General features: G+C 45.8%; 1 protein-coding gene across 3 annotated transcripts in view; it reads left to right on the forward strand.

Annotated features, from left to right (window-relative positions):
• The window catches only part of Ncam1 (neural cell adhesion molecule 1), a 290,564-nt gene that overhangs the window by 262,184 nt on the left and 5,030 nt on the right, over positions 1-23,350 (forward strand). For 2 of the 3 annotated variants that reach the window (XM_028783715.1, XM_028783716.1), the window contains 4 exons: positions 1,391-1,393; positions 9,646-9,770; positions 12,776-12,953; positions 15,394-15,523. In XM_028783715.1, coding sequence (XP_028639548.1) covers positions 1,391-1,393; positions 9,646-9,770; positions 12,776-12,953; positions 15,394-15,473 — 386 coding nt within the window. In that variant the 3' untranslated portion in view covers positions 15,474-15,523. Of the gene's footprint in view, positions 1-1,390; positions 1,394-9,645; positions 9,771-12,775; positions 12,954-15,393; positions 15,524-22,854; positions 23,063-23,350 lie in introns of those variants that run through there. The other variant, XM_028783714.1, reaches the window with a different exon arrangement.

Genomic DNA, 23,350 nt, shown 5'->3' on the forward strand with positions numbered 1-23,350 from the left:
TGTATATATATGTATGTATGTGTGGTGTATGTGTGTGTTTGTGTGTGCATATCGGTGTGTGATAATGATCTGTTTATAATCATAGGTGAAGAAAGTTTTCATAAATAATATCAAGAGAAGCCACTTGTCAAATATAATGCCTTCCAGGCGTGCGTGGCAAGAACCCGTGTCCTGATAGACCATGAGATCGTGCATTCCGTTATCTCACAGGGGCAAAGGGATAAGGCACTCAGCTAAAGCATCTCTCTCTCGTTATTTTTAAACAGCAGCACACTTTCAGAAGGATATCTTGACCTCACATCTTTGCCCTTCTCTCTTAACCTCACTGTCAATAACTTCCTTTCCTGACCCCCAGACCTGTGAAAGTTATGATAAGAAACTTGAGAATTTAGAGTCAGTCATTCAGTCCCAAACTGCAAGGTGGGGTAAAACACACAGCAAAAGGACTATAGGTGAACTCAAACCAGAAACCCCTGGTTTACACTGTAAATCTCAAGCTCCTTTCTTAGCCATGTAGTCTTGGCAAATCTGAAGGCATCATTGGATCCATAAGTGGTTAAGTATATGTTTAACGTCACTCTCTGTGTGCTGGGCTAGGGATGGTTCCTGCTATTTGGTATTAATTAGTCCTTTACCTCTGGTGGCTTTTTCCTTTTATGTGTGCCTTGACTCTTTGGAGTCCTGTAGGGTATTGAGAACATCATGGGTGTGCCATAGGGAAGTGGAGTTAGACCCTCCAAGCTGTCCCTTTCTGGCCAGAATCTACCCAGCGTACTTCGGTTCTCTCCCTCTCCTGTTTGACCAGGACAAACACAGAATGACTCTCATTAATAAACACAATCTGTTATTCTTTCAGGACTCTTCCCGAATGACCTCCAGCTCACTGCCATCACTTCCCCAAGGATGCTGAGACAATTCTGGAATCTGTGAATAAATAACTTGCTGTTGTTTTTCTTTTCCCTTAACAGACTCTGGGATTGACCTTGATTGACATCTGGGCCTTGACAGAAACACCCCCTTATTTTAAAAGTGTCCATGCTCCTTGGTGTGGTATTAATACGCAATGTTGCAACTGTATCTAATGCTTACTGGTGTTGTTAACTAAATGCGCTATATAGTTTGTTATTCTTCTCCTCCTGGGCAGTATGTCTGCCCTCCCAATGTTTCCTATATAAGCTGCTAATTTAATTTGATTTCTCCTTTTATTTAGTCTGTGATTTTGTTGTTGTTTTTTTTCTCCCTGCCCATTGTTTACATCAGTTTTTAATTTTTTTGTATTTTTCATGTGACCTCCTCCACTTTCCTTTCAACCAATCATGTGCGTGCGTATCATGTGACTTTGTCATGTGGCTTGCATGGTGCTGATGATGTCGTCCACGCTGGTGAACAGAAGGTAAAACTCTTTGTTCTGATTAGAGGAATAAACCTGGAGCCACAGCCCAGCACGAATTTCTCCCTGTCTCAGATTCAGCAACGCCCTTTGAAAGATTTGCTCATGCTATCAATTCACGTCTAGAATTCAACAGTCCTTGCAGCCTTGACACGGCAGTTTGATAACTTGACAGCCTTTAGTTATTTTCCCTCAAGAAATCTGGTCGTACCAACTGCCCTCTCAGTGAAGCCATGTTAGCCACAGCACAGTTTGGGAACTTGAATTTTTAACAGACTTCACAAACATTATTTCCCAGAAATATGCTTTGAAAATTAGCCTTGTTGCTTAATGTTCTTCTATCCAGTAGCTCCATAAACTACAATTTCTCCAAAATGAGTTGCAACCCCTGTGGAAACATTTTGCAACCTTGAAATGCTCCAGGAAGAGAGATAGTTCCCTGCAAAGGTTGCTCTCCTGTAAAACCAGAGAGTGCTTCACAAAATTTGCATAGATGGAGGACTTTTCTGAAATGAGAATTTGGATTGATGACTGAGGTGTCACTTCTCAAAAGTGGCCCTCCCCACCCCCAACCCCCTGGCAGGAGGCACAAATCAAGCAAAAGTCACTTGGCAATTAACGGTGACTGGAAGTCTCCGTGTAATCAAGAAGCACATGATTGACCCTTACAGAAAAGGAAATAAAATTAGAGCCTGATGAAGCGCATACGGTGACGAAATAATTGGTTAATATCGCGCCTGTCACAACCTCGTTAAAGTGGTTCTCACTCACCATCAAGAGAGAAGGAGGCATCGGCTCTCAGCTTCCCACACTTAAACTCAGACCTGTTCAGAGCCTCCCCTGGGAGTCACAGGCATTCTGTTCTCTCCTAACTAAAGTTTTACTTCGCATCACACCCTAAAGACACATACAGGCTCCAATGATCACGTAGCCAGACTAACACCAATAACCACCCAGTGTGCCTGCGCATGCAAGAGCCTCCCCTCCATTTGACCTCATCTCTGACCTCATTTCTCTGAGAACTGATTGGGCGACATCCACACAGTCAAAATCGCAATAGCTTGTCTTGCATGGTCTTTGTTCCTGGTCTGAGTCACACTTCCTCTATGTGTTACCCTGTGTGTCTCCCCTTTCCTTCTCCCTCCATTCACCTCCATTCACCGTCACTGAGGGCTTCTTCTCTGTAGCTGTGGCAGCATCACCCTAAGTCCCATCTATACCCAGACTCCTGGACTTGCAGAGGAAACCCCTTCATTTCCAACAATGAGTTGTCCTATATTTTACATGGTATCCAACAAAATAGAAAAGTCCCCCAAACAAAAGAACCTTGTAAACCACAATAATAATTTGATCTATGTTAAAAATTGGAATTAGATCTGTCGGTCTTTGGACAGAGAATATTGGGGAATTTAAAACTGCTAAATCTTAAAGATTTTGCAACCCCTCATCCCAAATCTAGTGACTTTTACACTCCCGTGAGTTGGCTTCCAGCAGGGTAGACTTCTTTTAGAGTCATGGTGACTGCTAAGTGATTAGTAGTCTAGAAAAAAAGTCCCCTGAGACTTCCTTGTAGGATATTAAGAGTATGCCAATGCTGAAGCTTGAATTTGACATTTGTTTAGTTTTTTAAAAAACAAGTTTGCCTATTGCAGCGCAATGCAATGATTCAGGATGAGTGGTCAACTAAGCCAAAAAAAAAAAAAAAAAGGGAGGAGGGATGGAGAAGTTAGAGCAAGCAAAATTTATGGGGTAGGAGAATGAAGCTTTGTTAAGGACAGCCCCCACCTCCCTCATTGGTCATTGGTAAGGATTTAAATGACTTGGGCCTGAGTTCAGATGCTTTAAATAAGCTAATATTGTCTCTTTTGTTAGTGGATCGTACATACAACAGCTGATGAAGTCCGGTGTTTCCTGTTCCATCCTCTGTCCATCTACCCCCCACCCGAAATTGCCTGAGATCCGTTTAATGTGTACCGGATATCCTGCCCATCAGACACATTCAGCCAGACACTATTTGCTATGTTCCATCCCGAAACACTGAATGAAGAGAAGGGAGTTAAGCCAGGGACTGAATCTCATCACCCATCATCAAATAGCTAAAGTCCCTACCACAGGGCAGCGGGAGTGAATTTGTTGGGGTGAGCTCTTCTCTGCCCTATGCAAACTAAGGTGCCCATATTACCTCCCCTCTCCCTCTCCCGTATATCCGAAGAGCTTTAGCTTGAGGTGCCTCTGCAGAGAAGTATCTTTGTTGATCATTGTCCATGGACTCTGTAAATGGGACTTTCGGTTTCCCACCATCAGCATGAGTGTGACAAGCCCGCTGTGCTCCCCTGTCACCGTGTTGCATGTCTGAGCATGGTTCCCTTCACACCCTTTCATAATGATCTTTTTTTTTTTTTTCTTTAGCTACTGACCCCGACTTGTGTTAGGCAATGCTGGTTCTGACGAACTAAATTCTTTAACACTCACTCTTCCTTCTTAGATTGAAAACATCACTAACCGCCCCTTCCACACCCTCCTTTATTTTATTTTTTTACAGCTGTGTGTTTGGAGCCTCGGCCTCTGACAGGTCGACACAGACTTTCTACTCTAATTGCCTTTGTTCCGAAGGATCTCCCACCCTGCCGGCTCCCAGGGTAGAGAGGTACCCGGAAAGGTCCTCAGAGAAGGGTAGTGGAGTGTTATCAGCCTGAAGTCTTCCTGTAGGGACCGGATCCCCTAAGGTTACCAGTGTGAGAGCAGCACACTTAATACCCACATGAAATAGTGAAGTGTGGCGCCACCTTGTGGCTCAGAGGCAGGAGCAGAGTTCACTGGGTCATAGTTTCTTCTGTCCTAATTTCTTCAGCCCATAGCCACAAGCCAAACCTTCATGGTCAGTTGGGTTTTTTGTTTTTTGTTTTTTAAGGACAATGAAACAAAGATAATTGGTCAATTAATCCCTTGGTGCTTTCATGCCACCTACAAGAACGGAATTGGTGTTTTTGTGACTCAGTCTGTCAGAGTTGATTTGTTGCTGTCTAATTTGCATTTTGTCATTCAGACCCCCCTTCTGCCCCCTAACACACATTCATAATTCCTAAGAGAACTGGACAGGAACGGACTTGGCACCAGGTGCTTCAGTAAGCTCAGGCCCCAGGAAGTTCAAGGTCAAGCTTATGTCTCTACTAAGACCTAAGGAATTAAGACTGGAGAGATGGCTCAGTGGTTAAGAGCACTGGCTGCTCTAGAAAACGACCTGGGTTCCGCTTCCAGTACCAACATGGAAGTTCGAAACCATCTGTAATCCCAGTCTTAGAGTATCTGGTGCCCTCCACAGGCACCAGGCACTCATGTGGCACACATGACGTTTGTGCAGGTGAAACATCCATACACATTTCAAATAAATAAAACCTCAAACTGGCCACATCTCTACGCACATATTCCATATTCTCTGAAGCCAGGGACTCAGGTGACAAAGGTCAGGTCACCTTAACACAGGCATCTCTTTAACCCTAAAGAAAAAAACCATTTGTCTCCAGAGACCTCATGTGGGATGAACAGTGCTGAGGACAAATTGGCATCTTTATCTTTAATATAACTGAGCTAAGCTTTGGAAGTATGGGAAATCCAGGGTGGGGCCCCCAGAGGAGTGTCAGGGAGAGTTATAAAGACCAAGAACAGACACAGCCTACATCACATTAGAGTCATTCATTTGCTATCTCTAGCTAAGAATTCCGTTTCAGGAAGGAGAATTAGTGGCCTAATCACTCTAAATCCTGATTCCCTAAGGCAATTTGCTAATCCCCAAAGGACCTGTCAGTACTGTTCCTTGATGGAACCGTAATGTGTCTGAGCCAGAGACACGAAACAGGCTTCCCATGTGAATAGGGAAATCATCCCATTTTGGACTTGTATAAAGAGGCATAGAATAGAAAAGGTATACCCAAGGTTTAAATTGCTGGGAAGAAATAACTGAACAAAAGAGATGAGAGTTGGGATGAGTGAAGTGTTCAGTGTTTTTAATTCCCAACAACGAAAGTTGGTGGTAATAATACTAGATTCCAGTACAAACTCTAGATCAATCATAGTCAAGCGAGAGTAGCTGAGACTGCAGGCCTCAGTGCAGATCTGTTTGAAAGAGAAGACACAATGAACGAGGGCTGGAGAGTTGGCTCAGTAGTTAAGAGTACTGCTTTTGCAGATGACCCAGGATAGTTCCAGTACCCACACTGGGCAGCTCACAACTGCTTGTAACTCCAGCTCCAGAGGCTCTGGCACCCCCTTCTGACCTCTGTAGGCACCCACACTTATGCATACAAACCCACCCGCAGACACAAATACATACATAATTAAAAATAGACATCTAAAATGGATGAGCAAAGAGCAGAGATAGAGCCCTTGACGGGCTGTTTGCCCCTTGGTCTTTCATGCTCAGTAGGCTGTTGGCATTGGGCTCCGTGGAGTGGAGCAGGGAATCCTTGTCTCCTCTCAGTTCACAGATGCTTCTTCCCCAAGCCCCAGGCTTGCTGTGATCTTTGCTGCAAAGTCTTTTCCACCTCCAGGCCCCTGCAGATGAGAGGGAAGGCGTGCAGCAGATTTGGATTTAAGGAAGGGTGCAGAAGCCCAGTAATTCCAAAGAAGGAACCTGTAATCTCCAGGGCCAGAAATAAACATTTCAATTATGGTTTCTCAGAGGGCACTCATCAGCCTGCCTAGGGTGTATCTGACAGTACTCGGCCTTTTTCATATCACTTTTTCCATGCATACATGACTTATGGTCTGCTAGAAAATATCAAAACTGCCCAGAATATTTGTTACTGGTAAGGTTTAGTTTTAAAATAGTGCTGTGTTCAGCTTTAACATAAAATAGTTGGGAGAGGGGGGGAATTGAATCCTACATGACTCTAAACTCAGAGGGTATAATTAACCCCAGGGGTCTTCTTAAAGCAACATTCCTATTGCTGATGAATGGTAAACCAACATTCACAAATAATTACAATATTGGTTTTTCTGAAATTGCCCATAATGATTTCAGTCACAGCAGCAGCCACCCCAGAACCTTGGGATCCCCCTAAACCATTTCCTCTGCTAATGTGTTCAATTAGGCAGTAAGCTTCTGTAATGCTGAGGCTCCATTGTCTCTGCAGTGTCCCCTTCCTCATCGAGCCTGGCTTCATGCAGAAAGGAAAGTTTTGTTAGCCCAATTCGTAATCTATAGTGAGAAGCAGACAGCAAGCATTTGAAGATGTGTAAGACAATTGATTTAACAACTGCCCTCTCCAGTCTTGGTGCACTTACAAATCTTTTAGGGCCACCAAATTCATCAAAAAGTTCCATGTTAGTTGAAAATAATCTTCCTTCAGGCGTGCTGTCACAGGAAAGGTTACAGTACTGTCTTTTTAATGAATCATAACTATATCGTGTTTTTTCATTTTGTTAAAAACAATCATCTCATTCACCTTTGAGATGTCATTGCCCAATAGACAGTGTCTAGAGCTCAATACAACATATATGATGTTGATTTGTATGATTAATCATAAGTAAAGCTTTCTAAATGATAACCTAAATACTCTATGATATAAGATGCTCTGAACTTCAAGAGAAAATAAGTATGTATCAGAGTAACCTTGTCAGAGAGAACGATAGCTAATTCTCTTCTGGGTATGTAAAACTGTTAGAGATCTGGTAGTTTTTTAGAGTATTTTTTTTTGAGATTCTGACTATATGCGTATTCTTTCGGAAACAAATCCAGAGATAAGACCCTACCTTTAGTAGGGCTGCTGGGGTTCTTCAGGGACTCCTGGGAGAGATGTCTGTTCATTCACGTGTCTTTAAAGGGACTTGAATTGTCTTTCAAAGACCAGATTTTTTTTTTTGGAAAGAAAACTTTACAAAATTGTAAAACATGACATTGACAACTGTATGTCTTTGAGCTATGGAGATGTTGATCTTAGAGTGTGTCTCATAACAAAAACTAGTTGACAGTCACATATCATGTCTTCCGCCCTTGTAGTGTTGTGAGGAACGGCCAAGGAAGAATTGACACTAAATTCACCCATGCCTGGATGGCAGAGGTGGAAGGACACTTACATTGGATCCTGTGCTCCCTATCTGCAAGTATAGAGACAGAGTGAGGCAGTGACACCAATGATGCCCACACCTCCCACCAAGCAGAGGTCAGAGGAGGTGTTTTAAGCCCTTAATTATGCCTTGAATACCCACAGTGCTCCCTTCTGGGAGGAAATAGTGAGGTTTGTTCAACAAAGCAGCTTGGTGGACTTCTTTCCACCTCACTCCAAGGAAACCAGGCTAAGCCTCCAGTCTTCACCTGTCTGCTGAATCCGCACCTTCGACAGGGACCATCCAACACAGTCCATGTTATGATTCTCAGCGCAGAAAGCTATCATGTCATTTCCATTTACTCCTGGCCACCAATCATCTCCGCCTAGGACTAGGGGTTTTCCTGGGATGTTGAGCTTTCTGTGCTAAAGCCTGTGGTCTCCTTAATTCTCTCAGGGAGTAGAACGAGTTGAGCTTTCTCATGGCTCCTTCAGCACAACTGTGGTCAGCATTATGGAATCTACCCAGAGGTAGATTATTCTACCTTATTCTAAATGAGACTCCACCTTGAGCCCTGCCAGACATTTGTAATGGTGTAGACCCAATTGCCTTATTGCCTAAGATGATAGGAAAGCCCAAAGAAATTTGAAAAGCCTACATAGATTGACATATTTACCTTTGCATTCTGTTTTTTTTAACATTTCTTAAATTCCCAACCATAGATCAGATATTGAGCCTGACTTTTCCCGAATATCCTTCAGACATCAAGATTCTGAGTCCTCCCTGTTACAGTACACACTCCCCCTCGTTTCCTCTAGTTCTCGGAGCACACCCATGCACACATCAAACCAAGGAGTCCTCTTACAGCAATAGTCTGGGTTTCTAATGAGCTCCAGATGACACGCATGCTACGCCTCCTCAGGGGATGCCCTGTAGGGCTCTGGGCGGCATGTGCTTGTCCTCTCTTGGATTCCACCTTTGAATCCAAGAGAGGAGGTTCCCAACAGCTGAACTAGGACACCAGGCTAAACCACAACTTTGCCTGCAGACATCCATTTCTGGCGAAGGGTGCAGTGTGAGGTAATTAGCCTCTTTCCCTAGTGGCTCTTCCCTTCCTGGCTCTCATGTCATAACCCTCCCTCCCCCCCTTCCCCCTCCCCCTGTGAACTACAGCCTCCCTGAGAGGTCAGGAAAGAGATTACAAGGGCCTGGTCCTCCCTGCAACTCCTGATCTCTCACAAGTACAGAGTTTTAATCTCAACCCTGGATTACACATCCTCACCTGTTCCCTCAGTGTATTCTTGCAGCATTTTCTACAGGAAACCAGCAGCACAGTCCAGAGCCATCCTGACACTCTCTGATTCCTCACACACAGGCTCATCTTTCTTCTCCCACTTGGGTTCCCAATGCTACTGTCTGAGTGAGCATAAAGCCCGAATAAAGAGAAACAAGAAACTTTATTTTTCTTACTGTAAAATACTAATGCCGTTTCCACTTCTCCCCTCTCCTCCTCTGACAAAGAAAAAGACCGCAATGGTTGTTGCTTGAATACATTGAAGAGCCAAAGATTATCCCTCACTCCACTGAGCCATAAATGTAGTTACATTCACAGGAAACTTGCCTTTGGCAATTCGTGTTTTATTTAGCCACAATTGGAAACGTATTTTTAAGTGATCTTAAGCAATAAAATTTAATTCATGAAAAGCTAGTTGCAAGAACACGGAGTCATTCACTCCCATCAGTGGCCAAGCCCTCGGGACTCTAGGGTGAGTTATGATGTACCCAGGGATAAAAAAAAAAAAAACAAAAAACCACAGAGCTGTTCTGAAAAGTAATTCTATGTTTTTAAATTTCCTACTCAGACCTGCCTACATCTGCCCATATTCCAGGCACTCTGTCAAGATGTGTCAGGTTTATAGAAATCAAACCTGCAGAATAGAAGGAAGAAATGTGAGTACCAGTGTGAGAGAGATGGAAAACAAAGTATGCTCATAGGGACTGTCTTCTAGAACGTTCCCACAAAGCACCCTAAGACCAAGTGAGGCAGCCAAGTGGGGTTCAGGGATCTACACTCACCGCTTCTTAACCATTTGAATTTCTGGAAAAGCAAACAAAGTGCCCAGTCCCACCGAATTACTTCATCCCATTTTGATGGGCCCACTCATCATTCCTTGGCCCCAGATTTCATGTAAATTCGCTGGCTGTTTCAGGGGAACCCAGTGCACCCAAGCTGGAAGGGCAGATGGGAGAGGACGGGAACTCCATCAAGGTGAACCTGATCAAGCAGGATGACGGAGGCTCCCCCATCAGACACTATCTGGTCAAGTACAGAGCGGTGAGTAGCTTCCATCTTCAGAGGTGAGGTGCCACACATACCCTGGAACCCTGATACCTACCTTGCTGAATCAAGAACTCGAGAATTCCAAGTGAGGTGAGGACAGGACAGGGTCCCACCAGACGTCTTGTAGGAGACTCTTGGAACGTGGTCAAGATTTTAAATCCCAAGATTGACCCATAGCCATGCCCACAGTGGGACCATGTGAAAAACTTCTACTATGACTGGGATGGTGACATCACTGTGATTTTTGTGATTGCATTTTTCTTCAAAGCGCTATTTCAGTAATCCAGGACTTCTGGGCAAAATTGTCACAGTGTCATATAACAGTCACTACTTTTGATCAAGCATGTCTCCTAGACCAGGTGCAATATCCAAGCATATTTCTTGTACAGAATCTATGGAGCGGGTATTACAGCTACCCACCCCCCATATTACAGATGAAGCAACCAAGGCTACGACAGCCAGCACCTGATGGTCTCACACACCTGGGTGAGGTCTCTAGCTGAGGAGCCTAGGTTCTTACTTCCCTTACTTCAAGATCCTAAGCTGGATCCCTTGCCAGATCTTGACACCTCAGCCAGTCCATCTGCAAACACTCAGCTTCCCTTTTTGGCTCACTCAGCTAAGATCTCTCCTATTCCATCTTTCATCACCAACTCTCAAACTGAGAATCACTCTCCTTTCCCAGTTTCAGAACGACAGACAGTTGGCAAGCTGTTGCCAGGGGCGGGGGCAGTCTCTGAACACTGGGAAAAAACCCTTACTAAGATTTTCAAGTAGCTAGAGATCAAGAGCCAAAGAGCAGCTTGCTTTCTCCATGTAGCCCCAAATAATGCTTTTTCCAGGAAGTTTGTTCATTTATGTCCCTCCTGGGAATGGTTCCCATGGAAATGGTAGGTGGGTCCAGAGCACAGAACACAGCTCTGCAGGATGGCATACTATGCAGCCCACGGTCAGATGTTTATCTAATCAACTCTCTGAACTGAGTCTCAAGAAGTCAGAGACGAGCTGGCATCGTAGGGGAAGTTGTTTAAGGGCCATCCCAGAGATACTACTGTATGGGAGGTCCTGGATTTGCCTACTGAAGGGAAGGATACCAGGACTTGCCAGGTGGCTCTGAATAGCTTACTTGAAGCAGGTGGAATAGGAGTAACCTACTTGGTGTAGGGTAGAATACTTATCCCACTCTTTAAATGACTATTATGAGCCTGAATGACATCAAATTCCAGCTTTGCCATTTGCCAGCATGGCATCTGAAGAACAGATAATCGTTTCTTCCCAAATCTCTGCAAATGGTAGCCAGGATGCAGAACCCAGCTAGAACTCTCTCCCGAAGGAAGAGAGTCTCCATGTGTGCTTGCCCAAATGGTCACTGAGACTGTGTTTAACAGACAGAGAAACAAACTGCTGAGCTATTTTAGATTCCAGTGACTTTAATCACCTCTTTCACTTTGAAGCGTAACGTTTGCTAAATGCAATCACATATTATTAATATGTATTACATAGCATAAAGTTTGCTTTCCTGCGTGTTTGCTTTATCGTCTGGTTGTCTCTTTTGTAATGATGTTTGCCAAGGAAGACAGAGAAGGAAGAGCAAAGAGAGACAGCCCGGCTTCTTTGTTTTAAATTTAAACAGCACCATAGCAACATGTGCAAAGCTGACTTATAGAGCACAGCCCAGGCTTCCTGGTTAAATTATAGGACACCAGAATCCCCTCTGAGCGTTTTCCCACCACATCCACAGCCCTGGAATGAGCACTCCCATGTTCCTAGAGGCGACTTTGTGGCTCATCAGAACTACTTTGCTTGGTGGACTCTCTTCCTCCAGCCACAGGCCTGGACCTATGGTGACCACTGGACTACCTCGTATCTGACACATTGCTGTGTTCTACACCCCCCCTCAATCCAGTAAACATTTGTCAAACCTCCTTGGGTGTCAAGAGTGTACCTCAGGCATGCTTGGCTTTTGTAAATAAGGGCCAGAGACTGTGATGTGACAGGCTTTGCAACTAGAAAACCATCTGAAGATTTCTCAGGAGGACTTGAGGCCTCTCTTACAATGTTTTGTTATGGAGATGGTTGTCTAGCAATAGCTTTGGAAACTTCCTTCTGGTACAAATTCACTGGTGAACATGAATGATGTACCTACAGGGAATGTTAGGCGAGAAGCAGGGAGAATCCCTAGAATTCTGCATCTCTCCATATGCCCTAGACACTGTTTGCTAAGCCCTGTGGGATACTCCACGTGGGTCATGAGCATCCCAGTCTTGAGCCTCAACTGTTCAGCCACAGTGATGCCAGATCATACTGCAGAATATAAAAAAACCCAGTTCAGTTCATCACATGCTCTCTGGGCTCCCTGGTATGAAAGGGAAAATGCTGTCTGGGGCTTGAACATGCTGGGCTCCAACTTTGACTGCAGCGTGACTTTATGAAGTCACCTAACCTTTGCTCATGTCCCCCTCCTCAGATTTAGTAAGAGCCTGAAGCAATGCCCCAGCAGGTTGGTTACAGGGATGTAATGAGAAATGGTGAAGCCATCCCTCAGGGCAGAGCCTAGCCTGTGGAACGTACTTAATATGAGGGTTTGCATCTTTAATAAAATTGGAATCTATGTGATATTCACCTGTGAGAATGGGGACAGCATTCTGAAATACAAGAAACATTTATTGTAACTCCTCTAAGGAGCCCTTACACCATGAATCCAGTATAAGGGGTGTTAGGGCAAGTGGGGGGCCAGTGTTCACTGTCACTCCTGTCAGTCCTGAAGTTAGTGGGATGGTGGCGTCAGAACCGTGCCACGCTGGCATTTGCTACTGTTGATCCTGGCAAACATACTAGGTAGTTCCGCCAATATGGAAAACCCACATCAATTCCCATTTCTTATAACTCACACCCTGGGTTTCAAGTCCCCTGAGTTTGTGTCTCCTAGCCAGTCTCACCAGTATTCTCATTGACATTCCCTGGTGTCTTCTGTCCTTCCTGCCAATTGTTCCCAGAAGCTCGCCTCCGAATGGAAACCAGAAATCAGGCTCCCATCCGGCAGTGACCACGTCATGCTCAAGTCCCTGGACTGGAACGCCGAGTACGAAGTATTTGTGGTAGCTGAGAACCAGCAAGGAAAATCTAAGGCAGCTCATTTTGTGTTCAGGACCTCAGCCCAGCCCACGGTCATCCCAGGTATAGCCACGTTTTGTTTTCTGTCTCTTTCCCGCTTTAAATTAATGCACACAGCCGCGCCTCCTAATGAGCCTGAACAACCCTGACAACCTGCTTGCTTACAGCCATCCTCATGACTGGTTGCTCATGCCAAGCTTAGTTTTGCCTTATCCCCATCTGTGCAGTGGGGTTGACATGTGCCAGACCTCCAGGAGAGTTTTGCCAAGCATCCGAGGGAAAAGGTCCTGTCTCACTTGGCTTTGATAGACCAGTGCTAACCAGTTTGTGGGACTCCCTTGGGTGGGAAACGCCCCAACTCCTGCCTTGCCTTGGATGCTGGTTGAATAAGGATCCATAACGAGACTTTCTCTGGCATCTGCATTCCGTACTGGGACAACATAACTGGCTTTATACTGTTTATATGCGATCCTTGCTTTAGCTGTCCAACCATGGTCTAAAATCCCTTCTCTCTGGTGGCCCCAAGAGAAGGAATAGATGGTGCCCAGTTAGCTACAAGCTTATCTGTGAAGGGCCTCTCCACTGTGCAAGAGACAAATTGAACCTCTTGGAATGGAGCAAGTGGAAAACATAGATACTGGGACACACCATCAATGAAAGGACAGACCATGGTAGCGGCATTGCTCCTAGGACATGCAGATTCGTCTCTAGGATCCAACTCAAGTGTGGGAATAAAGTGAGAGCCATGATTTCTGGACCACATGCCTTGTGTCAGTGGCCAGTCCCCTCATTAGGCAAATACCTCAGAGAAGACCTTGTTCTTCAGCCATCGCTTTGCCTTTCCAGGGCCAGATACCAAGCACAGGCAAGAGAGATGGTCATAGATCATACAGCTGTAGACTGTTGGGGAAGGCTCCCGTGCTCTACCATGGTCAGGTGTTGTAGGAAGACAGCCTGGGGTAGGCCCATCTTGCCCACCCTATCTGGAGAGCTTATTTAGCTGCTGATCTCAATTACCAAGATTGCTCGTCCTAGGAAAGTCAGTCCAGAAAGGGGATAGGCTGCCTGCCCTGTAGGGTTATATGTGCCAAAGTGAGTAGCACCAGAAGAAAAGCTTGGTGTATGGTTGTTTATGATCGCTTGTGTGTGAGTGGGTATGCGGGGTGGATATGTGTGGGCCTCCAGCCAATTGGCAGGTGAGTTTTCAGCTGTAGATTAGAAGTGTCAGTTGGTTGATTTCACTATGGGGAGAGCTGTCTTGCTCAGTTTAGGGTCCTGTGTCTCTACACATCCTGGAAGGAAGTTCTTAGATGTGGCTACAGAAAGTTGCCCTCATTGTGGCTTTATAGGAAGTCCAAATGGAGGTGGCCCTGCCTTTCTTCTGTCTCTTCTTTCCTGTGTTCTTTGGTTAGTTTTCCATTGAAATCAATAGTGTGACATACATGTCTGTCCAGATTCACACTTTGAGCCTCTTAGGATTCCAAAACAGTGAGGCTTAGATTTAGCGTTTTGCAACAGGCTATCCGCTAGTTCTTCCCCAGAGGAGACTGGATGGGCATGCTTGGGCATGCTGTATTCCCAGGCTGGGCACTGCCAGCGACTTCACCTTCTAGGTTTACAGCATTAGAGAGAAAAATGCTGGAGCACTCAGCCTGCAGAGGCCTTGTAGAACATCACCCAGGAGCCTGTTAGAGCCGGAGAGCCTTAGGAGGACCTGACATGTCCACGGTGATTCTTTGCCTACTATCCAAGTGGTAAAAAGACATGACTCTGGTTGGTTCATCCTGGCAATTTTATTGGAATTCAAGAACAAAGCCTCTTTGCATTGCAAGAGGTACATTTGTGGTCGAATTCCATGATCGGCAGAGTAGAAGAAGATGAGGTGTTCAGGACCCTCACATGTGGATGACAAAGGTGGGGCTCCTAAGGTAGAAAGACAGGTCTGCCTCAGCTCTCCAGATTGCCAGTGTTCTGACCATAGTGTGGCCCTCCACTGCATCTCAGCCTCCACATGCAAAACCTAGACACAGAAGAGCATTCTCCCCGCCTGAACCTAAGAGGCTTCGTCTTAGCAAGAGGTAACCCTCTCCTGATCTGCCCCTGCTGTTTTACTGCAGAGGCTCCTGTTCTCTCACTTTAATTTCATTTGCTCGCTGGCCCCGACCCCTAAATTAACCTGCTATGCTGCTTCTGGCCTTGCTGAGCTGCTGACCCGGCCTATGATGTTGATAAGCACTGAACCCTCTAACTTTTGTCAGCCTAACTTACTAAGTTGAATTAACCTTGGATTCTGGTTTTTTCTATATTTGACCTATTTTTCCTTTCTTTTTTATCTATTTTTTTCCTCTGTTTCTGTCTCTACCTTCTCTTTCCTCCCCTCCCACCCCACCCCGTGTGTCTGCCGTCACACTTGTCACCCTGGACGTCACTGGGACATCCCCACTGCCAAATTTATGTCTCAACAACCATCTTTGCTCTGGGACCCATTGCTTGGCACCTGCAGCCACCCTGGGAGGAAGCTCCACCTCCTACACCTTGGTCTCATTGCTTTTCTCCGCGGTGACTCTTCTTTTGCTCTGTTAGGAACTTGAATGCACATGTGCACACACAGACACACAGACACACACACACACACAAACACACACACACACACTCCACATCGTATTTGAGTAAAAGCCCAGTTCTTATGAAAATGATCAGTTGTCCCTCTTGGAAAGAACCTGTCAGGACCATGGTGGCCCTGCCACAGCCACTGAGAGAGTGCTCTGTGTGAACAAGGAAGGTCTTGGTGACTGGAAACAGGTTTACCTCCTGAGAATTTTGTCATTCAGTGATACACTTTTTTGTCACTTCTTATGGAGTCTATCCCCTTTTTAATAGTAGTAAAAATATATATGAAGAAGAGTTTGAGAGGTCTTTCTTCCAATACTATTTTTTAAAAAAAAACATTATGCAAGGTTTATGGAGATGTTACTACCATCTGCTGCTTGTGTCTTTGCTGTTGTTCATACCTAAAGATGAGCAGAGAAGAAATTCTAGACTTCTAAAGCTTGGCTCAGATTATTGTAAAAGCGCCCACCTTTCAATAGGTAGTTAGCTTCGCCTGCATTTAAGTACCCATGTTGAAAGAGCACCCTTGGGTGACTCACCTAAGCACTCTGCTGACCTGATAGGCAAATTAAATCCCCTGTTGCCCATGCAGTGGGAAAAGTTAAAATCGTCTATTTTCTGGAGCTGATGAACATTCTAGAAAGGGCTGGTGTTAGTCTCAACATCTTCTGGCTCTGTGACATGTCCGAAGGGAATGGACTTTGCTGTCTGATTCCCAGTAAAGCTGATTATTCCATTCCACAGTAGGATGCTTCAGATGAACACTAAACCTCCAGGTCCTGGTGGCAGGTCCTGTCGTGACCTCCACCATCACCATAAGTACAGGATACTGGGCAGTTTGGAAGCATCCACTGTGAATCAGTCACCATCCCCACCATCCCCTGCGTGCTCCAAAGAGCACAAAGAAAGGGGCTGAAGAACGGTCTACTCCCCTAGTGTTCCTAAATCAGGCAGTACATCCACAGTGCCCCAGCTTGCCTACTGGCCTCCACAATACTTTTTAAATGTTTATGAAAAGCCAAGAACTCCTGTTGCTGTTGGGCAATTCACCCAGAAGAGGAGGTGGGTGTGTCACAATCAGATGCATGAGAGCCAAGGCTGAAACTCAGCCAATGGTGTCAGCTTGCGATAGACCTTCTAATGAATAAAATCTCCTCCCCTCCCATGGCACCCGTCATTCTACCTATCTCATCTCTGAACATCTTCACGGAAGCTTAATTTATGTTTTCTTTGGTTCTTCACCTATTTTGTTTCTTTTGTTATTTTTTTTTTTAATGCTCAAAGACTAGCTTTTGCCTTTAGGAAGACAAATGACTCCGAATTGTTGTCTGCAGGCTGTTGCCACCTGCCAATGTGGTGTGTTACCACCTGCCAGCATTCCCAAGTGTTCAACATAGAGGCTTCACACTGCTCAGCAGCTAAAACTGACAGTTTCTCTCTCTCTCTCTCCGATATGAACCTCTGCTCTGAACCCGTGGCCTCTTCCCACCAGCTCAGTGAAGCAAGGTGGCGCAGGCCAGTACAGCAGAGAAAATAACATGGGCCTCAAGGCCTGATGTGAGAGTCACAGGTCATTTAAGGAAAGCATCAGGGAAGGCAAGAGAGGCCCCACCATTGTCCTCTTCTGATGGCCCTGGACAGATGTCATATGCATTCACTCTATGAGAACTCAACTCAGAGAGTCTGCCTCAGCTTGTCCTGACACACTCACAGGAAAGGGAGAGTGTTACTATTCCTAAAGGGACCTTTGGAGATCAGCCTAAGTGTCCAGAGCCATAGCATGGTTCTGTGCTCTTGGCACACACAAGGCCCAGCTGGAAAACCTTTGGGCTTATTCCAGCCGGCTTGTGGTTTGTAATGGTGTGCCCTACCAGACACAGCTTTCTTGTGTACTAGCCCCTGCCAGACACTGGGTCCCTCCATGAAGGCTGTGACTCCTGGCCCAGCCAAGAGTCATTAGAGAGCAGCTCCCAGGAATCTGCAAGGGAGTGGGCACACCCCCACCTCTACACTGTGTATTCGTACAGACCATACACCGTGTATCTACCATGAGGGGTCTCTGCTTGGTTTTATTTGGGGGGGGGAATATTTATACAGCAGGTTCAGATCATGTTTTTCTACTAATAAGAATGCTAACATCATTGTGTAGATAATCAGCAAGACTTTATGAAGTTTACAACTTTGCATTATTAAAGGATATAACAGTTCATGTAAACCCAACAGCGTGTTTTGATTTTCTTTGACTTTTGTGTCCAAGACAGTGATAAAAAACAAAACAAAACAAGAAAAACCACTCTCCTTTCACCTCACGTGCACTTGGTAACTGATATTACCAGGAGAGACATTTAAATTGGACACCACACTTGGTGCAAAGGAGACTTCCAGTCGAAGGCATTTTCTCATGAAAATCATTATGTCTTCCTAAGGGGTCCTGAGGCTGTCAAGTTCTCTGTTGCCTGGGAATCCTCAGGCAATGAGAGAGAAATGAACCTTTGCAAAAGTGAGGTGGTAGTGACTCTGAAGACTGGATCAGGGTGGCATGTTCCACCAGCTGCAGAGCTCTGTAGCAAGGTCTTCTGAGTATGCAGTGACCTTTTCTCCCCCCTAACAGTACACATGCACATGCATGTGTCCATGAGAGTGCATATGTGCGTGCACACACACACACACGCACACACTCACACACATCTTATGATAGATAGGAACTAACAGGGCTTCTGTTGACAACTTGAATTCTATGCATAGCCAGCTCCAGGTAGGAGCAAGCAGACATACGAGGGATTTATGAGGAAACTAGCTTCCAAGTTCAACCAACCTGGTAGTCTGACAGTCATACTGGGGCCAGGACTTCTGTACCTGGGGGCCATGGTACAATAACTCAGACCCAGCTGGGCACCTGGAAAGTATGAGGTCCATTTAAAGGTAGAAGAAACCATATATATGCAAGTCTCAGCCTTCGGGCAAGCTGGTTTCTGCTTTGAATGTCAAGCTCTCAAGCCAGGAACCACAGACGGTTGACAGCCCTAGTCAGACACTGCTCAGGGCAGCTGCTACCCAGGGAGATGTGCAAAAGCTGCCCCCAAGAAGTCTTCTTCATGTGCTAGGCACCTATGTGCTGGGCTTGTCAGGGAGTGCAAGGTGAAGATCATGGAGAAGACGGACATCTGAAAGGGTTTCCTTGACATTTCCTTTTATGGCCTGTTCGATAAGATGCAGGATCTAGACCTGGTCCCACTAGTTCCCTGGACTAAACTACCCTGTAATACCCACAAAGGTGTGGTGTCTTCTGGCTCCAGTGCCCTTTAATTTGTACACAGCCTCTCCTTGTTCCCATCTCTCTGTCAGGGCCACCACCATTTCCTCCAACTTCAGGAGTACTCACTTCCTGTAAGAAGAATTAGTCCTTGGAAGTGGTGAGCCCCTCTCCAGAAAGAGTCTTTATTCGATCTATCTATCTATCTATCTATCTATCTATCTATCTATCTCTATGATCAAATATTTTATGTCAGAGACATGGAACAGGTCATTACCCCTTTGGTGATAAACCCTAGAATCAGGCATGGCCCGCTGGAATTGAGGACAAGGAAGGCTTAGGAATGGTGGTCCTCATGTGACCTGGGTACTTGTTCAAATCCCAGTTCCTGACCCTCACCCCAAAGTGGTTCTGGCTCTAGAATGAAGAGTCCCATATGCTAAGTATTTAAGAAGCCTCCTCAGGAACCCCACCACGGGCAGAGAATCACTGCTAAATGTTAAAAGGCATTTGATTTTTATGCAAAATCTAAATTTTAAAGACAAATGGCTAAAGATAGGGGCTACCAGCATTTTATTCTTCCGAATACACACTATAGAGACTGGCATCTTGGAAACAGTATCATGTGTGGAGCACTGTACAAGTCTAGTTTGAAATGAGGTATTTATGGTTGAAAAAGATTTGCAGACCATTCCCTGCCCAAGGCCCTTCTAGATACAGGTATCTCATCCAAGACCATCATCAGAGATATAACATCTCTGTCAAGAGCTTGTCTGGTCTCTGCTTAGTGCTTTCCAGAAACAGCACTCACAAGAAACAGCTTCCCAGGCAGCTCACTCTGTTTGACTTCTATGCTTGTCAATCCTTCTTGAGGAGCTGTAGTCAGCCCCTCCTCCTAGAGTAGCACCTAAAGATTCTGTACAGAATACAGGTCCCTTTCCCCCCCATAGCACACAATTAGATTTTTGGAATGATGTTCTCATCCCCAGGCTGAAGGCTCACTAAGTCACCCAACAATATTCTGTGAATATTTGCCCAACATCAGAGTCACACTAGCTGTTAGTGAGACAGAGAAGAGAGTGGGCACCTGCTCGAATGTTCTAGAGAAGCCACGCAGTAGTAGTGTGCATACGTTCATATAAATGCTCAGGGGAATGAAAAGGCAGATGGGAGCAAGAAGAGAGTTAGAGCAGAGTAGCTTGTGAGATAAAGAAGGTAGATGTCCAAGAAGATAACGTGAAACCTGAGGCCCTGTAAGACCTACACATATAACATACATACATACATACACAGTCATACATGCATACATAGTCAGCCAGCCCTGGGAAGATGACAGGCTGCCGTGTCCATCAGGCAGCATTCAGATGGACCTGGGCTGGAATACAATACTGAAAGTCAGACCCTAGTTTACAAGGGTCTGGGGGATCTACACATGTGAGAATGGATAGGACAAGAAAGGCTCCAAACTTTGCATCAAATGAAAGCGAGGCTGCTGATCTACTGTTTTGCTTATATGGGATGATATTCTTCACCCTTCGATACATCCATTTGAATATGCTTAGACCTGGTAGTGAAACCATAAGCTGATTCTGCTGGGCCCAGAGCAAACGCTGTCCAGCTGCTGTACTTTCATCCTCAGAATAGCTTTTCTATGGTTTATTTTTCCCTCTTTGAAGAGATGAGCAGTCATGAGGCTAGAGACATGGCTCAGGCGTTAAGAGACAGGCAGTCACATAGGACTGCTTTTATGTATGAAGTTCAAGATAAAAAAAAAAAACCATTGCTGTTGAGGTGGGCATGATAGGTTGAGTCTGCAATCAGAACAATCAAGAGGCCGAGGCAGCAAGAGGCTCATGAATGTGAGGCTAGCCTGAGCTTCACAGCGAGCTTACAGAGAAGTAAGACTTGCTCTCAAAAATATTCTAAGATTACCACTAAGTACAAAAATTTGTAGATATTCCCCAAAAACTACTTTTATATTTTAAAATTCTTTCTTCATGAAGTAGGCACTGGATCCATTCTTAGGTGTCAGAGGCTGAGGCTAAGATGAGTTTCTTATTCAAGGAAACCCCTTGGGATCCTAACAAGGGGATCAAACCCTCTCCTCCTGTCCCCATACAAGAGTGAGGGTTACAGAGTTCTCAAGTGGGTGCTGGAAGAATGAGTCCCTCCAACCGAAGCCGGGAGCAGCTTTCCTGATGCCAAAGCCCACACACCTAGTAGCTAGTATCCTTTATTCATCTTGGGCCATCTTAGAGACAGGGACTGGAGTCCCCAGTGAAGGACTCAAAGTCCTGAGGACAGAAGAATGGGAAACAAGCCAAGGTCCTAAAGAGTAAAAACGTCTGTGAACCTGGAGTCTCCTCCAGCTCAGGCCCTAGGGCCCTGAGAGGAATTGGTGCGAGTGTTCCTCTCTGGCATTCTGGGCCAGAATTGAAGCTTGTAATTAGGAACGGTGGAAACCCCTGAGAAGCAGTACAGTGCCTCCGCGAGGCATCTGAGTACAGCAGAACACAGGCTACATGGGGGACAGAGAGTGGTGGCCAGGAGTGGCAGTGCATACCTGTAAATGCAGCTCTCAGGAAGTAAAGCCAAAGGGATCAGAGCCCCTAGCCAGCCAGGTCCTATTACAAATATCCAAAAGTTCTAAAAGAAGGACAGTAGCACACAGGCAGTGCCATTCCTGCCTTTTTCTGGAGGGATGGCCTAAGATTGGCAAGCTATGCTTAGCCATTTGGCAAAGTATAGTATACTCACTATGAAGACAGTTGGGGCCCATCCCCAAGTACTGTTAGCTGTAGTTCTTGCAGCCAATCCAAAGACCTTGGTGTCCTTAGTCCCTTGGGAGCACAGGAAACATCAGGAAGGGTCTAATGGTAGAATAGTATGAGACTAATGAATGAAAAGTGCCCTGTGTCAGTCTGAGACCATTGTCCCCATAATGACTTCTGTAGGCAGAACTCTATGCACTTTTTGCTTCTCACAATACCAGCACTGATGGAAGTCATCTAGAGTCAGTGGGTTCCTCCCAGAAAACTGGTGTCAGTGGAGCCACACAAGGAACTCACACAGGTCCTTCTGTGGGAGAATCTATAGGCCAAGGCCTTGGAGAAATGTTAGTGGTTACCAGGGGGAACTAGACTGTGGAGCCCCAGCTAGAGTTAGGAGGCTGGGTGCTGTCTGGATGTGAGACTGTGAGTCCATGGACATTTGTCCTGTGCGTGGGTGTGACTGTCTGTGAGAATGTGCAGATCTGGGTAAGTCTACAGGTTTTCCTGAAGTCTGCCACCAGAATGCCTGGCTCACACATGGTGAGTATTCCCAGACCCTTTGCCTTACCCGTGGGGCCTGGGGAGGCTGCTGTGTCTCCAGAGTTTCATAGGTCACATTCAGCCTCCTGAGGCACGAGAAATGATAAACTGAGCCCTGGTTCCCTTAGTTAAAGTCCTTTGGACTTACTCTTCAGGAGAGGAGAGGAAGTTGAATCATATGTTGGGCATCCCGTTGGGCCTGGCATCTCCACAAGACCCAAGACAGTCCTGGGAACCCCATATGGGACCCTGTCTGTCACTGAGCCTAGAGCCATAGCATAACCTAAAGCCAGCAGTCACTGCCTGATGAGCCAGAAAAAATATTGTGCTTTGGTCCAGAGATGCAGCAGGACCCTCCTGGGTTTGCCTTCACTCAGTGTCCTCAAACACTACCTGACTGAGCTTCCAGGATTCATGAAGACCAGTTGAGCACATGTCTTAGGGAGAAGGCTCAGAGTTGTTGGGAGGCAAAAATGAAGACACGATCTCCTCTCTCGTCTTAATTTGTAGGAGTCCTCATACCCTGACTCCTGCATGAGATGAGGCAATCCCACCCTATCTGAAAAGTCCAGAGAACCTATTGTCCCTATACCAGGCATAAAAAGGCCCCAAGGAAGGTACCACTGGTCACAAATGCCTTGGCTTCATGCTCAGGGCCTACTCCACCCAGGGATGGCTGTTCATAGGGTCAGGGGCTCAGGGTCCTACTCCATCCCAGGGACGGCTGTTCATAGGGTCAGAGGCTCATATGCAAACCTGTTAACCACCAACCATTTCTCTCCCACTTAAGCCAATGGCAGCCCCACCACAGGCCTGAGCACAGGCGCCATTGTGGGGATCCTCATTGTCATCTTCGTCCTACTCCTGGTGGTCATGGACATCACCTGCTACTTCCTGAACAAGTGTGGCCTGCTCATGTGCATTGCTGTTAACCTGTGCGGCAAAGCTGGGCCCGGAGCCAAGGGCAAAGACATGGAGGAGGGCAAGGCTGCTTTCTCGTGAGTACAAATTCATCCTGTCAGTGAGGACTCTGCCCCAGCCCAGGGCCTAGTTCTGTGCTATCTGAGAGTGCTCTGGTGACCTCCCCTACTTGAAGCATGGGTTAAAGGCCAAGTGAGGTGACAAGGTTGAAAAGCAGTGTCTCCGACCCACTCTTGGCTCTAAAGTCTCATCAAGATGTGACAATTCCTAAGGAGGTCAAGAGGTGGGACTTGTCAGATTTAAACCTGGAGAGAGGAGCAGTGATGGAGGGAACCAGCACTGGAGGAATATACTTAATCTCTCTC

This window comes from Grammomys surdaster, unplaced genomic scaffold, assembly GCF_004785775.1.
Source record: "Grammomys surdaster isolate TR1022 unplaced genomic scaffold, NIH_TR_1.0 1164, whole genome shotgun sequence".
Classification (NCBI taxonomy): domain Eukaryota; kingdom Metazoa; phylum Chordata; class Mammalia; order Rodentia; family Muridae; genus Grammomys; species Grammomys surdaster.